Source organism: Parus major, chromosome 2 (genome assembly GCF_001522545.3).
Source record: "Parus major isolate Abel chromosome 2, Parus_major1.1, whole genome shotgun sequence".
In the NCBI taxonomy this organism is placed as follows: Eukaryota; Metazoa; Chordata; class Aves; order Passeriformes; family Paridae; genus Parus; species Parus major.
Genome location: NC_031769.1, coordinates 131796162 through 131815110, shown reverse-complemented (window position 1 = coordinate 131815110; position 18949 = coordinate 131796162). Strand labels below are relative to the sequence as shown.

General features: G+C 35.0%; 1 protein-coding gene across 1 annotated transcript in view; it reads left to right on the top strand.

The window, feature by feature from the left end:
• LRP12 (LDL receptor related protein 12) overlaps nucleotides 1-18949 on the top strand; it is a 49553-nt gene that overhangs the window by 20417 nt on the left and 10187 nt on the right. The window contains exons 2-4 of the mRNA XM_015619191.3: nucleotides 8760-8816; nucleotides 15764-15899; nucleotides 17338-17540. Of these exons, the coding sequence (XP_015474677.1) occupies nucleotides 8760-8816; nucleotides 15764-15899; nucleotides 17338-17540 (396 nt within the window). The remainder of the gene's footprint in view (nucleotides 1-8759; nucleotides 8817-15763; nucleotides 15900-17337; nucleotides 17541-18949) is intronic.

Below are 18949 nucleotides of genomic sequence, written 5' to 3'. Positions count from 1 at the left end.
TCAAATTCACACCATAAAACTATTAGGAATAAAGGATGTGTTTTGGTAGTGAATCTAATAGATTTATAATTTGTAAATTCAAAGCATTCACTGATGTAGTGAACTTAGATGTTTAGAGTATGGGTTGTAATAGTCAATTTCTGAAGCAAGAATGCAGACTTTTTTTTAGGTGGGTAGGTAATTCCAATGCTAAGAAATGTAAAAGTAGTAGGATATTTGTCTGGAGATTTTTAATTTAGTGTTACAAGATTATAAAATCCTATCATCATAGAATGGCCTGTGCTACTGAAGGACCATCTGCTTCACCTGCTGTAGGCTGGGGACCTTCCACTAGACCAGGTTGCTCTAAGCCCCATCCAGTGTGACCCTGAACACTTCCAGGGGCATTTCTATGGGGAGAAATCTTCTTAGTTCCTCACCAGCCTCACAGTAAAGAATTTCCTCCTGGTATCCAAACTAGACCTGCTCTCTTTCAGTGTACTCATTACCCCTTGTACTGTCACTGCAGGCCCTCTCCAGCTCTCTTACAGGCCCCTTTTAGCCACTGGAATAACCACAACTGAATCATCAGCCTTTCCTCGTAGGGGAGGTGCTCCAGCTCTTGTGGCCCTGCTTAGGGCAACAAAGGTAGGTGTGATGTTCACTCAAATACTGATTAACTTTAGTGTTTAGGCTTTTTAGAGCAAATGCGGATTTGGAAGATTCTTGAATGTTTTATTCACCAAGAAATGAATAAAGACCTGTTTTTCAAAAGTGACATGCTGTACACAAAATCCATCTGAGAGAGAAGGAAAGGACAGTGTGAGAGGGTGATTAAAAGAAAATGATGCTAGACAAGTTTTGAGTATACAGTGCACACTTTCAGCACCACCATACCCATTATTTTATACCCAAGAATAATTGTCTAAGCACAAAATGGTACATGCTGGTTGTTGTAAATGAAAAAAAAATCTAAAACCTACATAAAATGACTCCATTGCAGAACTGATGCTTTAGTTTTAGTCGTAGTTTACTAGATAAAGTTGACCATCACAGGTGGTCTAAAATAAAATTGATGCTGCGTAACATAACAGCATTGAGTATTGTGAACAAATTCTGTGCTTTATCTGCTTTCACAGTGAAATTTTGTGGTTATTTCTAGCTTTTGTATTGTTAAATAAGACACTATTTCAGTATAGTTTCATCTGTTAGTCATTTCTGTTCTTAATTAAAGAAATTACTTGTGCCATTGTAGTGTTTGCATATACAACACTTTCTTATTTTGTGTGAACATTGGCTTTCACTGTTCGAAATTTTAGATGTATTAACTGTATCCTCTTTGTAGCAGATACTCTTCTGTTACTGGAGTTTGGAATAAAGGTTGTCACTGTTGCTCTGCTTGCCTTTAGTAGAAAATTGATTGATGCCTGAACAGCAGTAAGGCTTTCTCTCAGTGTTTCTGTGTATTTCATGTGTAATTTTATGTTAGAATAAATGGTTGTTTAATCCATCCCTCACATAAAGGATACTTTGCAACTTAAATCTGCACACTTTAAATATGATTTACAAATGATTACCTGAAATTCTGATGACTCCAGTATTTAACCCTAAGGAAATAAGGGAAAATAGTGAACTTAACCAGTTAATGCCAAACTGTTGATTTAAAAATAAATAATACAAAATTTTTGAATAACTCTTCAGGAGATTCTACAGTTACACTGGAGATTATTGATCAGTTAATGCCTAAAAGTCAGTATCATCCCTTCTCATGATGCTTTTTAAGTTGTCTTTTGTCACGAGTTGCATGTTTTGTCACAGAAGTAAGCAGTAGTTTGGTGTAGGACAAAAACTGGTGGTCAAAGTGCAATACATTATATAAAAAAAGACAGTGGAGACTGGAAAATATGAGATTACTGTGGTTTATGAATCTTATTCTGAGTAGTTGATCCAAATACATATTAGTGCACAAACTAAGTTTATTTCATGCATATCTCTAATAGAAGGGATGTAGTGATAACAAACTAAGCTGTCAAAAGGAAGAAAATAGTGAAACAGTGGTACCTGTAAAGGCTGGGACTGGTATTGTAGAAATTTGGGGATGATACTGCTGCTTTGCTTTTTTACTGGATATGGAGATACTACAAATGGTTGCCTGGCTTCAGTGGACTATGTTCTGAGCTTTGCCACACCATAATTTGTAGCATTCCCTGTAGCAATAACTCCATGTTTCATGGACTGTTCTGGGAGGGTAAGTTTCATACTATTAGACTGCTCTAATTTTTTTTCTGTTTGCTCCACTGTTTGCTTTACTTTCAGTTCCTTCACTCATGTAATTTGAAGTGCACATGCACCTCTTCCTGTCTTCTGAGGAAGGGAAAATTTGAATTTCTGTAGTTTGATTTAGCACTGGTTGGAGAACACATGGTGCACAGATAGAAAAGAAACTACAGGAGAAACCATAATTTTAGAGACTGGGTTATAAATGTGAAAAAAACATGTTAGTCCCTTTTGCACTCTCATGTCCATCTGAGATTACAGAAAGTGTTTCTTTCAGTTGGTATTCTCAGTATACTGAATATTGATCCTTCTGCAGTGCAGGAGAGCTTGGCCGCAGTATGGCCTTATACCTATGCATGTATATGTGTAGCTAGCTCTTGGCTGTGGTTACAGCTTTAAATTCTTGCAGCTAATGTGTTTTATTCTAAATGTACATTAGTTTAATAAATACAATGAAAGTGTTCAAGAGATGAGGTTGTAAATGATGAATCAAAAGACTGAGAAGGCTCCTTATTTTTTTTTGCTTGTTAACATCAGGTTAATAATTCAGTGCAGTAGTTTGGTTTGTATACTGAGCTAATGCTTTTAACATAGAATGGTTTGTGTTGGAAGGAACCTTTATAGATAATCTAGTTTATCTGAGGAGGAGTAGTAGTACTTGTTTTTCTGTTGGTCTCCCACATGCCCTGCTCTGATCTGTAACATCATAACCATGGATTAACCACAGGCATGGTAGGCAAGCAGTGGCCTTTGCACTTTTCTCCCACAGGCTTGGCAGAGGAGCCCGACTGTGGTTCAGTGGGACACAGCATCTTGAGTAGAAGCTTGTTTCTGCACAAGTGTGCTTAGGTGTTTGCAGGAAGTGGGCCACTGGCTGGGACTGTCAAAAAACGTGCTTTTAAAAAGGGTTATTCCTAAGAAGCCTGATGGAATATTGCAGAGGCATCATGGATTTTTCCAGCTCCCATATCTGTAGATGAAGATTATTTTTTATTTTTGAACTCAGTAGTCAAAGTACCATTGCTAAGTTGCTTTTTAGTGAGGTTATATGGAAGACAGCACCAATTCATTCATGAAGGCATATAGTACCCTTATTTTGGTCAGTTAGAAGCAAAACTTGGTGAAGAATAATGCAAGGTAACTTCAGGTGACAAGAGGCAGCTTTGTAAGGTACAGGGTGGGAAGGAATTTTGGGAGTAGGATGAAGAAAGGATGTTTGGTCATGAAATATATTGTCTAAAATAAAGCAAGTTGAACATATATCACAATAAAGGGTGTTTAGAAGCACTTTATATACAGGAACTGTTGTTGATCTCTTGCCCTTGATAATTGTGACTCAAGAAAAATATCCTGTCCAGTCTGCTTATATAGTATTCATTATGCACCACAGTACCTTTTAACTCAAGGTACTTTGGGAAAAGATCTCTCTTCATAGCTGTTAAGTTACAGCACTTCTTCAATTTATACAGTTCTATTTATAGGGGTTGTAATTTGGCTGTTGAGGATAATGGCACAGGCTTAATCTTGATACAGAAGAATTTAACTTCAGTGGAGATAGGTGTGTGTGATTTTTCTTTGTGGACAGTAACTACTTAGTGTAACAGCAGAAATAAAGGTGACTGAAATAGCCTTTGCTACTATGGGGTTTTTTTCTTTTAATTTTTTCATTTCAACAATCAATTTTTCTGTAAAACAATCTGGATTTAGCTTAATCTCAGTTTACATGATGTTCTATCAAACTGAAGTTACAGAGTCTGATTTTACAATCAAACAATGGACCATGTTGCACGTACTAGATCTTTGTGTGTGCTTTTTCAGTATAATTTCAGTGTATTCGATTAATATTACTAATTTTAGTCAATTTGAAATCAAAATGGCTTCATGTAAGAGTCATTGTTAGCTGTCTCAAATATATCAGGATTTAGGTAAATGTTGTCTTTGTCTGAAGCCTCCAAGTTCACATATGTATCTGAGAGCAGAAGGTTGTCTTGTTTAATCTGAATATTTTGACTAAGGGACACTTAATTATAGGATGGTGGATGTAAGTGGGTGTCTGTTTGGCTATGCTTTTTGTAAATGCATGAATTCGGGTAAAAATCAAAGGAGTAGCTCATATGAGGACCGTAGGCTTAGTTTTATACTCTGAAGTTATATGCACATAGTCCTTTGAGTCATCCCATTTTGAGAGAGCTGTGCTGCATAGGCTGTGGGGGAGGATGGATGTAGGGGTGTAACATCCTAAAATGAAGGCTGCTGCATTGTGGTTAGCCTCCACAGTGAGGCTCAGCATCACTGATGCTATCTGGGTTTCAAATATATAGAGTTTAGCAGGTGATTTTTCCAAACATATCATGTTTTTCAAGTGAGAAAGCATTCTTTTCCTTTGTTCTTTAGTCGAAGTGTTTGCTTCTGCCACATTTTCTTTGTTGCCAGTCCACTCCCCTGGCCTGTATTTACTCTCCTATTGATGATGAAACTGAGAAGTAGTTAGTGAGTCAAATACCTTCCAAGGCTATGGGGTTTTATCCTCTGTCTAGTTCTGTTCACCTCTCCAGACTACGTATAGGAGTCTTGAACCAGAATATTGGGAACTGATGTTGAGACTGTGTCAGGATTTTCTGGGTAGGGTGTTTATGGATGCTTACCATAGTTTCATGTGGATTTGTAGGGGAGAAATTCCCCAACTGCTGGAAAATTTGAAGGCAGACCTAGTGTCATCTTGCTGGCTTCTGTGGTCGGTCAACTGTGAGACATGAATCAAAAGGAATTAATTCAAGTGTCTGTGGAACTACTTGTCTGTCTGCCTGCTCTTTAGATGAGGTGGCATTGCAGCCCAGAGGATTTGAATGGAACAGAAAAAAGTGGTGGAGGTCAAAAGTCTGGCTTTGTGCTGTGAAAGTAAAACAGAATTCTTTGGATACATCTGTAAGAATGGGTGAACAACTTTGAACATAACTATTCTTCCTTTGAACATTTGGGAGATTTTAAAATTTGTTGAAGACAGAGAGGCAGCTCAGAAGTTGGAGGTTGTTCCGTGCTGTAAAACATTCTAGCAAGAGTCCAACTAATTTAGTAAATGGTGTCAACAAACTCATGTTCACCTCAGTAGAAAGCCATTAAAAGCACTTTCCATACTTCTACTTAACATATAGGTTACCAGTAGTTTAAAATCTCATATTCTGTTTATGAATTTGTTTTGTTTAGAAAAAGCATATAAAATGTTTGATTTTATCTTGATCCTTGTCCATTTGAATTTTTTTAACTTATGTGCAGTTGCTGGCCATATCTTAAGCTGCAGGGTTAAAGTTGACGTACATTTCTGTTTTGTGTTTGTACTAAGTGTTTATAAAAGGACATAAATAAGATGGGTATAGTCCTGGTTACACAAGTGATTTATTTTAAGAAGTCATCAGAAAAAAAATAATGACGGAAGATGTTGTTTTAAAAAAATAACAATCCTGGTTTCTTACAGGCAGCACAAAAGGCAGGAGCTTCTTGGTGTGTAGCTTCCAGTGCTGTGCTGTCACACTCCTGTAACTGATACGGAAAAGCCTGGTGCTAAGTTTTGTTAGGTGACACCTGTTCCAGTTTAAAACTTCAGTTTGAAATTGGGATAAATAGTAAATATTTATTTAGGACATGAAGAAATAGAAAAACTTACTCTGACCTAAGAAATTTTATTTCATGTTTTCATATTCTGTTATGTTAAATAGACTAGCAGGAATTTCAAAGATAATTATGTTCCCTTATCTTAATGGAAATTACTGATCTGTTATCTGATATATTGGTCTTCTAGTAGGCTAACATTATATGGAGCCATGAGATTATTTGTTGAAATCATGTAAGTGTCATTGTCTAAAAATTTCATAAAGGTGTGAGCAGTTAGTAACACTTAAATGGCATCTAAACACACTTTTTCAATGACAGTTTTCAATAAAAAAGGAAGTAATAATCTGACATTGCTCATCTTGAATGTAATGAAATTACATTTATTATATATTTATTGGGAGTTTATTAAAAAAAGACCTTATTTTGATATTGTAGTACTTGGATCTGAATTTAGGCTTCATCATTACACGTTAGTGCCACTTCTGACTAATCACTGAAGTTAGTTTAACAATAAATCTGACATCAGTTTATCTTGCAAGATTCATTGCTGGACGGTAAAGCATATTTTTAGATGGAAAATATTCAAATGTTCTCTCTTCAGGTATTGGCCTAAGTTTTTTTAACCCATTAATTCTGAGTCAACACATACAGGATTTGGATGCAAGTTCCCATTTTAGTATGGTTCTCATTATTACTGATTTAGAGATTTTGTCAGTCTTTGATATATATATTCTTTGCTTTGTTTTCCATCACTTCAGTGTTATGTCAGTCTTTTCATGTTTCATTGTATTTTCATCAGAGCTGATTTAATTAGTATTCTGGGTTTTTTGTTTTACTGGTCTTTATGTACAGGCAGTTTCTCAGGAATTCAGATTCTGGGAGCATTAATGGAGTGCTCAGATACTTACTGTAATTACTGCTGAGTTTTTCATATTTCTAGATGTTTGAGAGTTCCTTCTTTTTTATAATGATACTTGTTTTCAGTGTTCAATAGCAACTACAAATATAGCTGTATGTGCTAATACCCCTTTTTGCAAGTAAAAGGGTGAATAATACCCCGTGTATTTGAAAGATGAAATATCAGTAAGTTATTTTTAGGTTAGACAAGAGGTCTTGAAATGTGTTAATGTTTTTGTCATGCAGCTGGAAATAATGGAAAACAAAAATCAGAAATGTGCTTCTATGGAATTGGTTACAAGTAAAATAATTTTCCAGCAAAGATGTTTATTTTGTAAATTAAGAGCTAAATGTTACTGTACACATGAAATTAGAGTGGCAACATCCCTTGGCATGTCAGTGATATGCAAAGTGGAGAAATTATTTGGAGAACAGGTTTTTAAAACTTAGATATATATTTTAGTTTGAAAATAGTTTAATTGAAAAATAGTTGCTCACTAACAGTATTTGAAATAGCTTTCGTTTTAAAAACACTTCAGTGTTTTGAACATTGAGGAGTATTGTTGCAGTGTGGAGTTTTTGTAACAACTGGGACAAAGCAACTTGATATGTAAATACATGCAGTGAAATTAGTACTTTGAAAATGGGGTGGGAAACACGTCACTTTGGAAAGCCAAGGAATTTAGTTTTAAAAAACAAAAAAATTAAACTTACTATTTTTCTACAAATTCTGACCATCAGGTTTCTAACTGTATTGTATCTTTAAGAAGTTAAAAAATATGGCTTTCTGTATTTGGTGTCAATCCTGGGAGCAATTTCTAAAACATCTTATGGGTAATCACTGTACCAGAGGAGCACTGAGGTGCTGGCTTAGGTATACTATGATCTTGGTCAACTGGTAACAGTCTTTAAATTGGTATAAAATGAATTTGTGTTTCCTTTGTATATTTAAGGTTCTTGTTACCCAGACATAGTACACTGGCATTGCAGTGCTGGTAGAACAACTGTATCAGATGCATGAAAATATGTGAGACATATGTGAGCAAATCTTCACTATTACAAAACTTCGAAGGATTAAGAGTTGTGGTTTCAGGATTTGCTTAGTGAAGTATTGCACATTTCAGATTCACTATCTGTGTTGAGAGGTGCTTATGTATCAAAGTAGCTCTTTATTCCTGAAGTTTCTGAAAGAAATTACGACAAATTTGTTGTAAAGATTAAAAGAAAAAAATGATGGATAAAGGAGGGGAGAAGTGCACGCAATACGATTTGATGTGTCACATCATGTACCAGGACTGCCACCTGCCAGCAAATATGTTGGCTTTAACAGACTACTTTTACTTTGGAGAGTACAAAGTAGTATGGGCTTTGGAGGGATAATGTTTTTTGATCTCTTACTCTTGATGACCACATGGGTCTTGTTCATCTTTTCAACTCTCCTTTGTTTTAATGAACATTGGCAGGGAATAACTTTCGAAGGTGGCCAGTTCCCTGCTGTATCTGAGCCGTCTTTCTGGATAATAAACGGTATAGGCTGCAATTTTTATGAAATAGATGGGTATAGTCCCCTGGATGTCTTTATTTGCATAGCATTTACTTACAAATCTTGCTCCAGAAGGAGATGGGGAAGATGCATTGAAGCAAATATTTCTTGAAAATAAAATAGCACTTGATGCAAAATACAAATTATGCCATCTAACATGCATAAAGTCCCCCAACACTGACAGTATCAGTCTTGGCTTGTTCCTTAACTTTCTGATATATGTAATTGTTCCTAGTAAACCAACAATGCTTGGGTGGGGGTATTTTTTATTGTATGGTAACTTTCTCTCTAGTTTTTCTCTTTTAATTTATTACAAAACTTATGTAGGACCTTTCATGTTTAATATTAATTAAAATAACTTCAGGTTTGTTCGTTCTGTTCTGTAAAAAGGTATCTGAAGAATTTTTACAAATTTTATCTTGGAAATTAGCTTATTCATTATGTTTAATTTTAGGAAATGGTGCTCTTGCAGAACATTCTGAAAATGTGCATATTTCAGGAGTGTCAACGGGTAAGTCATTTTTTGTAATGTTTAAATTTCATGCATGACTTAAATAGTAAATATTGAAAGCCACCTGGTATCTTATGAAGAGATATTTGGCTATAAAAATTATTACTGCCTTTTGCAGCATGTAATAAGGAATGAAGCAACTGGAACATGGAAAAATTCTCATAAGATAAAACTGATACCTGCATGCTCATGAACAGATTATGCCTTTCTAAGTGGACTGCCTAATTATTTTTCCATACAAACATTGAACTAAGAGAAAAGTTGGTTTAAGTTGAATTGATATTTTCTTTCCACAGTAAAGTTTTTGTGAAATGAAATTTACTGAAATGTAATTTTGGACACTGCTACTATCAAATAACATAAATCCAAGAGTTATGTGTTTCACCTGATTAGATTTAACTGAAACGACTGTACACTTGACTACACAATTTCCTTAATACAAGAAAAAAAATGTAGAACTCATGAAACTGAGAAACTGTTGAGATGCTGGGAGAATATGGGGTATAAAAGCAGCACACACTGCTGAAATGTTTCTGTATTCTCTTCCAATAAGTCAGTTTTAGTCCTCTTCTGGGCAGCAGCCGCAGTTGGGTCTGTTGTGTGTTAGTGATGGGACTGTGTGGCCATTGAGGCATTGGTGTACAGTCTTTGTTCTTCAGATGCTGCACAGTGTCAGCAGCTGCTGGGTGTGGTTTATCATACAGATACCCAGAGTATGTGCAAACCGGGAGATAAAGGCTCCTCAGCAGGTAGCAGAATACAGGCCTGGTTCTTTCTCTAGGAAAGCTGCCTCTAATCCCTAGAATTCAGACTGATTTTTACACCTCCTTTTCCTAAAATAAGAGTCAAAATGCAAAGTTGTCCTTTTTGAGAACAGCTTGTATGTTTCACTGTAGTTATCCTTGCAGTATTGCTTTAAACATTATGTTGCTACTTGTACTAGTATGGTTGAGTTTTTGGATAAATTTACAGTCAGTGGATGGTCTTTGTTGTTAAACCTTCTGCTTTTTATTTCCCTTTTATTGTTTGCCACTCAACAACTGTTAAAAGTCTATAAATAGAAGGTCTTTCTTACCCATTCTTGTGCTGCATCATGAGGAATGCTGTTGCTTTTTAACAGTACTGGTGCACCAAGTATCATATATACTACATTTATGGAGCACTGTAAATAATAAATATCAACATAGCTACTTGCCCCTATCAGAACAATTCTTGCTGGAGTTGGAATGGATGAGAGACACAAAGTCAACCTAAAATCCCACTATGCAGCTTTCAGGGTATATTTTGACAACCCCTCATGCCTTTGTTTACTGCAACAGTTGTGTCCCAGGTCACAATACAGGCAGAAAAGCATCTGCTTGGGCAAGAGGTGAATGGAATTTTTGACTCTGCTTCCAGTACTTCGGCCAGCATGCTTGAACAGGCAGTGCCAAGAAGAGCAGAACACAATGTACTTTGTATGCAAGATAACAGCAGCTAGTAGATAGAACTTTAACTACGGAGAAGAAAAATCCATTTAGAAATAAATAATAATAATAATAACAACAACAACAAAATTATATATATATATATATATGTATATAAATGATGTTCTTGTGTTTTTAAATAGCTTTCCAGATGACAAAAAATAAATACTGTACTCCTAAGTTTCTTTTTTAATACAAAGTGCAAGTTCTTCACTGGGGAATTTCAAGGTATTGGGGAAGGGGTGATCTGTTAAGGACAACCTGAAGAAAGCATATAGACTGACCCACTACCATTTTCCTTACTGCTCTTTGTATGTATGTCTTAAATTTTAAGTTCATAGCCCGTGTATGAAAGATGGTGATGAATTAAATTATTTTTTAGTTCCTTTTAAATAAATTTGGGCTCCCAAACATATTTTCAAACTTGCAGGTTATATGTTCCATCAAGCATACCTGGACAACTTTGTATTTTGCAGAACAGTTTTAAGCAGAGTTTCTGTAAAATAGAACCAAAGACATCTGGCCTTTAATCTTTCTAAATCCAACTTTCACTTGGTGTTGAAACCAAGCAAGCGATTTTCTTGGGCCGTTGTACAGAGATGGGATTTAAAATGAAATTTTCATCTTGATGGTAGATTTCCTGTCATGCTGCTGCTGCAAAACTACATACCTACCTTACTAAATTTTATTTTAATAGCACAGACCTCTGTGGCCTTTGGTATTTATGCTTCTGCTATATATTATATAGCCAAGTTACAGGTACCCCTCTAATATATAAGCATGCTGTTTTTGCCAGCAGCAATTAGTGGAATGTTGTCTCTGCATATAAGCTGTCACTACAGAGCAAGTGTTCATGCCTTTAAAATCTAAAGAGTTCAGAAATATTTTCAGGTCTGTTTTTGAGGTATGTTGAGCCATAATTGTCACTATTGCAAAACCAATTCCCCATCTCCCCAACCCCCCACTCTGCATTTTAAAAAACTGCAGCACTCTTTATATATGTGTGTGTATATATATATATATATGTTTATATATATATCTATAATGTATATATATGTTTATATAAGTAATGACTTACTTTTACTGAACATGTCTCTATTGCAGAGCAAAGGGCACTTTAAATTAAAGCCTTTAGGCTTGACTTGGAGGCAAAGATTCCTATGCCTTCTTCCCCTGTAGTTCCCTACATAAGACTTTGAGTGGCTCCTGAGAGTTACAATGCAATAATTATCCTCCCTGTTCACGGTTTAGACTTTATCACAACATTATTCTCTTTTTACTCTAAGCTGTTTTAAACACCTTCAGATCATTTATCCAGCTGCATTCATGTCCTTACCATGTCCAATATAATGCATACCTTATCATCCTGTGGTTCACATTGAAAGCTAATTCTTTTATCTTTTCAACTAATCTCTTGGCATTACTGTGAAGATAAATCCCTAATCTCCGTCTCCCTGCTTTTCTGAAGTGACTTTTTTCCTTGACATGTTGTTCACTCTTACTACAGGTACTTTACTTCTCTAGATCTTGCTACAGAATTTTTGCATAGGTTTCTTAATTATTTTCTTGTTATAACTTGCTAGTTGAATTTGGTACAGTAAACTTTTAATTGGCTCTCTTTTGTTTACTGGTCAATATCCTGTAGTTTACAATAATGTTCTGTAATGTGGGATGGCAAACAAATTTCAGGAAGAGGGAAACAAGAAAAACTGTTGTGTCTATTTTTAAAAAGTCTACATGAAAATCCATATCACCAGAAAATTATAGGCAAGCTCTTTTGACCATTATTTTACACTGTAATATGTGAAACATCCTCAGTCCTAATTGCAGTATTGCAATTTACTGAACAGTAAAATTATAGTTTTATCAGTTATATCAGAGTAACAGACAGAATTGCAAATAGATTTTTAATAGAATAAAGATTATCAGAGGAAAGAATTTGAAACAGGTAGGAGATGGATGAGCAGAATTGTGCCAGAGAATACAAGGGCACTGAAGGGAATGTAAGCAGACACAACAGAAATGGTTGTGCAAGAGGAATTTGTTACCCTCCCTTCAAACACTATGGCCTTTTGAGAACATCCTGGGCACGCATCACTGCGTGTCTTTGCTTCTCTACAATGCAACCCTCTCAATTTCTTTCGTGCTTCTGCCTTCATTGCAGACTCATTTCCTTTTACCCTGACTCGTCTAACTTTCAGTCTGCTATTCTCTTATGTATTTTTAATACTTTAAATAAATTATTCTAAATTTAATCAGTTTTCTTGTAATTTTAAGTTATCTTAGATACAACTGACCTGTATGGCAAATGCTTGTAGGACTGCTAGCAATTGAGAATAAAAGTCCAAATTTTCCTCAACTTAAAGTAAGGATGTTTGCCTCTATCAATGCATTTCTGTTTTACGTTCTGCTAGTTGGATTTTTTTTTACCCCATATCCTTCGTGATATTGTTTACGTTCTGTATGTTTACAGATACGTGAATAAAATGTGTTACATTATAGTCTATAAATGTGTAGGAGAAACATCTAGTTAGGCAGAGGGTCAGGAATTGATTTTAGAGGCTTGCTATTGTCTTTATAAAGTATATTCACTTCAAAGCTGTTCTGTTTCTAAAGGTTATGCATGATTTTAAAAATCTGAGAAATTATTCACTCTCAGAAAGACAGAATTTCTGAAGTACAGCTTCTGCACAGTTGATCTTGACCTTTTTACACTTTTTAAGCAAACAGGAGATTTCTATTTTCTCCTGAGCTCTAAATAAGAGATTTTTAGTGCATGAATATATATCAACTATGCAAGTGCATTTAGTTTGTCTGGCCAACTTGAAGAAAGCTGTAATTTGCTTTTGAAGTCCATTCCCTTTTTTTGAACCCCCATTTTGTCACATGAATACTTCCTTCAGTATTTTTTCTTCTACAGCACTTGTACAGTTTTATTCATCCTGTATTATTGTGCCTGTGGTCTTTCTTGCTTCCTCGTGCCCTCCATAGTCTGCTTCTCTCTGTATTGGTTGCTGTTGCAAATGATCATCTTTTGCTCTCAGCTCTGTAGTCTGAGATTTACTAGAAACAGAGAAAAAGACATCTTAATAAAAGACTGTAGAAATTACAAGGGATATAAGGTTGGTTCTACAGAGGATAAAAAAAATCCTGAGTTTGAACAAAACTGGAAGCTTTCATGTGCTCTGAAAGCACTACCTTGATTATAAAAGATTGTCATGTGGAATTTCTTCCATTTATACTGGTGTTCAAATATGTTACTGTTTGTACTGGTACATGGGTTTAACATGCTAATGTTTTTAGAAGTGGACTCCGTAAAACTGAATGAACTCATGTTGAATGGATTGTTTTTTATATATTTTAGTGCAAAGCGTCCTTTGTCGGGTAAACTTAATAGCTTCTGCAGTGGTTCTCAGTGACAAAATTCTGTGTGCCAGTTTGGAAATTCCTGATAGCAGGTGTATGTTGTACTGTAAATTTCACCTCAAGGCAACTTTTTTGAAGCTGGGGATTATTTCAGTAGTAACCACCTAGTATGTGGAATTGTTGCCAGCGTTTGTGAGCTTGGTACAAAATGTCTTATACATTCTTCTACTTTTTTTGCATGTTTTTGCAAAAAACTCTGTATGTTTTTTGGTTTTTGCTAGAACTGCTATTTTACTTAAACAAATGAATAACCAGCTTTTCTTTCAAGTCCTTACATTTATTGCCTGAACAAATTTTAAGTATCAAAAGATCACTTACACAGGAGCTGTGTTCCAAATTTTCATGGTGTTAGAGCACCACCTATAGGGTTTGCTCAAAAATTAAAAAGAAAGTGAATGATTGCATATTCAAATGAAATAATATCTTTCTGTATTCTGTGACTTTCATCCCGAGATATTAGGACAGCTCCTGTGTCCTACATCTGAAGTATGTTAACTGTGAAGCATGAATAAAGCTCTAAAAAGGAACATGTCAAAAACAGTTTAAAGCATTATTCTCTTACAGATATACAGAAAAATAGAAAATTTCCTGAATTTTATTTTTTCTGTGGTATTTAAGTTAATATAAAAAATTCAGATGTCAGCATTCTTGTCTTTTAGTCCTTCTAAAACATATTTTAAAGTGCATTTGTTGTGCTGTATGGAAATACTTTAAAGTAATCATTTAAGATTCTAACTTTTTATAATTTCAGTTCTCTATTATATTATTGCAAAATTATTTTAAAAGCCTGATTTTGTTTAAAAATAGAAAAAATAACTTGTCCACAAATTACATTATTATGACTTTTCCACTGTTAAAAATACAGTTCATTCTTCATCATGTTTGTTTATTCAGAAGTTCTGATTGGCTGTTTTAATCAAATAGGAATTCTAAAAGCTTTTGATGATCAGACAGTAATGGAAGTGCTTTCTTATTTGTAATAGTTCTTGTGTTCAGACTACTGTGTGTAACTTACTGAGCTACCAGTAGCTTTGAAAGCTTGGCAGGTTTTGGACTATCGGTGATTAAATTGAAAAATAAAAGCTCAGAGGGCAGTTATGTATAATGTTTTCTTGCCACTGAGATTTCCTCATAATTTGAAGCTGCATTGAGAGCATTCTAGCCTTTCTCCTTATTTGAAGTTTGTGTATATGCTATGTGACAGCTGTTGGATGTGAGGCTGCTATGGGGGGAAAAAAAGGAAAACAAAGTCCACAAAGTTAAGTATAAATACATTACTTCAAATAAAAGCAGGAGAATTGAGAATCCTTGAGCTTTGGAAGGAACAGCAGCTGAGTTAAGGCCAATGCAGAAAGCTACACCAATAAAGTAAGAGTACAAATGACTGAGTTACTTCAGTTGCATATAATTAAACCTATAAATACAAACTTTCTAGTCCATTATCAGCAATGTAGTTATGCAGGTCTCTCTGCTGCAGTAAGTGCTCTTTTCCTTTCAAGCATTTGGAATCATGTGTACGGAGATCATTTCCATGCCAAGAACTGGAAGAGGGAAGGTATTTAAATGATGGTCAAACACTGGGTCTACCCAAGACAGGAAATTTCAGCTGCTTGATTATTTAGCATTATTCTAATGCTTCTAAGTGCATTAGAAGGTGAAAAACAAATTAAAGTGAAGTAATCAATGAACAATCGTGTTAATGCATGGTTAAATTGAGCTGAATCTTTGTAAAGACTAAAAATAAAATTTAAAAATAAAAAATCTTTAACCTTAATAAAGTTGTCAAAGTCCACATAGAATAATCTTTTTAAATCTGTAGTAGTAATTGATTTAAATAAAAATTGCTGCACTGGCATTGTTGGAAAACATCTTTAAGCTGACATGTTTCATTACAAACTCCCTTAGAAGTTGTGGTTTTTTTAGTTGCTATGTCATCTAACTCACTTTGATATTCTCCCTCATTAGGTGCTGATTGGTTGGGTGGGGTTTTTGTCTTATTGGCTTTTAGAAAAAGAGAATTAATCAAGTTGCTTTCAATATTTATGTATTTTATAGCTTGTGGAGATATTCCAGAACAAATTCGATCACCAAGCGGGACAATCACAAGTCCAGGGTGGCCCTCTGAGTATCCTGCCCGAATTAACTGTAGCTGGTACATCCATGCGAACCCGGGGGAGATCATTACTATAAGGTAACAGTGCTCCTGTATTATGCATATGAATCAAAGAAATACTAATCAGACATTTTTAACTGCCAGTTGTGCACATACCAGTTTTCTCTTCTGTCCTGCAAGTGGTGGATTTCAGTTTCTTCTGGTTTTTGCCTTTCCTTTTATCTGATTTGCTCGCACACAGCCATGTACCATTTGTTTTCTGCTGCAGAATCGGTGACTAGAAAAATGTCAGTGTGCTCATTTATTTGAATATTTTCAATGTGTCTGAAACAGGAATTTTTTATTAAAAAGTGTGTAGACTAAATGTTGTAATGCTTCATTGCTATGAAGTCTCTTGGTGTGCTTAAAAATGTCAGGGACAAACAGTGAGTCAGTAGATATGACTGCAGTTCAGAAAAGGTTGAGTTTTGATGCAGGGAGCTCCTCACAGTTTCACATATCTTGTAACTTTTCTAAAGTAGTAATGTAAAAACTTAACTCAAATTCTCATCAGTTCATTTCTGATTACTGATTTCTTTTAGCATCAACATACAAGTTAGTACTGCTTCATAGACTTTATTATGAAACTGCATTACCTGCAGATTTTCTACAGTTTCCAGTTCAGACTTGCTGACCTAAGAAACTGCTCTTCATTGTGAAATATTTGCTTTGACATCAGTTACTCATTTAAATTCTGCTTCTTAATTTAAACAATCTTTCTGCTAAATGTTTAACTGACATAAATGCAGTGTAAAGTAGGTAAAACTGTTCAGCAATAGAATGCTTTCTAAAGTTTTCATCCTGTTTATTTTTAAAACTCCTTTTTTTTTTCTTTCCTGTTGTCTTCTTCCACTCATATGTATCACATTTCAGTTCTCATGGTGCTCTGTTGTCTGTACAGACCTGTTCTCTGCAGTCATTACTATGGCAGCTTATCTTGACTGAGTGCAGCCATACCATAGCAGCCCATGACATAGTGCTTGGGTAGCTGAGTAGTGCAACTGGGAGAAAGTCTTCCCTAAAACCATAATTTTGAACTATTTATCTGTATTTATAATGTCAAAACATATTATTGCCATAAGTGTAGCATTAGCTAAAAGTCTGGTGAAATTGGAGTTAAAATCACTTAGTAGTGTATGAAAGTCATTAAATGAGACACATAAGGACAATTTCATTACCAGAATTTTAGATTAAGACAGTGTGTGTTTTTGTAGCAAAATTGCATTTCTTTAAGTAGTGGATGCAATATTTTGTTTGATCCTTACTGTCCTCATAATACAAAAGTATCAGCACAAAGTTAAACTTTATTTCTACATGGGTAGAGAAGCTATTCTTTTATTTCAGAAGAAGAAGTATTTCTTTATATCAAAAAAGAACTTCAAGGTAATTTTCCTGTGTAGTAATTCAGCAGCTTGTTTGTGTAATATTCAGTATGTGTAATAATTCAGTAACAATTTTGACCTTTTCTCTTTTTCAGCTTTCAAGATTTTGATGTTCAGGGATCTCGACGATGCAGCTCAGATTGGTTAACCATTGGAAGCTACAAGAACATTGAAGGCTACAGAGCATGTGGCTCTTCCATTCCCTCACCATACATCTCTTCACAGGATCATGTTTGGATAAGGTTTCATTCAGATGATAGCATCTCCAGAAAAGGCTTCAGATTAGCCTACTTTGCTGGTATGTTTCAAATGATACCTAGTATAATTTTATGGTATCACTTTTTGTTTCCTGTTTCAAGAATTACTTCTTTCTCACAGTACTGACTACAGGTCTCTGTAGTCACCTCAAGGTCTGTTGAAATCAGAAAACATAAAGATTAAGTAAAGTATTTTGATCCCATGAACAATTTGAATATTCAAAGTGGGAGTAGCAATAAGCAGATTGAATGATATTTGGGAAGAAAAGGTTAGCGAATAGTACTAGGCACCTGGAATTTCTTTTAACTTAGTAAGAAATTGATATTGAAATGTTTTCATCAGGCTAAAATAAATTTGTTAAAGTAGTTGGGTAGACTTCTGAGTATTGTAAATACTGTGAGAGAGGAAAGAAATGGCAGTATTTTTTTTTTTTACATTTCTCACAGAATTTGCATAATTTCTCCCATTTCCAGAAGGCATACTATCTTTAAAAAAATAAATCTAGAAAAACCCCGCCATGTTCATATGATAGATTAATCCAGCCAATTGCAGGCATGGTTCTGTACATGCAAAATTTTTCTCGTGTTATTGCAGGATATGATAAAAACTAGTTACCAGTAGTGATAGTTTGAGACTGTTTTGTGAGCCATTCTTGCTCTATTAGAGGTTGCCAGGAGAGAGAAGGAAGCCAGTCAAGACTAGTTCCAAACTTTTCCTGGCTTTAAGAGGTAGTTTTACATAAGAGCATGATTATAGTGTGCTACTGCATGATCATCTCAAATACGGGATTAGATTTTCCTTGGTTTTCACGATGATTTCATGTTACCTTGCTCCCTCTAAGGGAGTGTGTGTTGTAGATTCAAGTGTTTAAGACTTCAATCCTACGTTTATAAATGTCTTTTTTAAAAGAAATAAATTTTATTTTGGGGAGGTTTATTAATTTTTTAATAAACAAGCATTACTGAAATTATAGCTTGAGTTTGCACCCTATGTTTGATGCAATACTTAGGAAACACTTCACAGTTGAGGTGAAAGTGTAGTGTTTCAGTGGTCTTTTAATGTTTTTAAGAGTGGTCTTTTAATGTTTTAAACTGACCTGTATATAGGAGAAGAGTCTTGTATATAGGAGAAGAGATGACAATTGCTTTAATAATCATCTGGTCATTTCTTCCTTTGAGTGTCAAAAAAGACTCCTGAAATGCTAACACTTTTGCTATGCATTCAGCTGCACCATTATGTTTGGTTCTTCTCATCAGCATCATGCAATAGTGCTCAGATTAACACCTCAGTAGTCTATTTCATTCAGTGTTTTTAGGGCTACTCAAAGTTGGCAAGTCATCATAGAAAAAGGGGAAAAAACAGTAATATATTAGTTACTTGGATGCAATTTAGGCCTGTCTGGGCTGGAATGATAGAAACAGTACAGATTCCAAGTGCATGACCATTAGG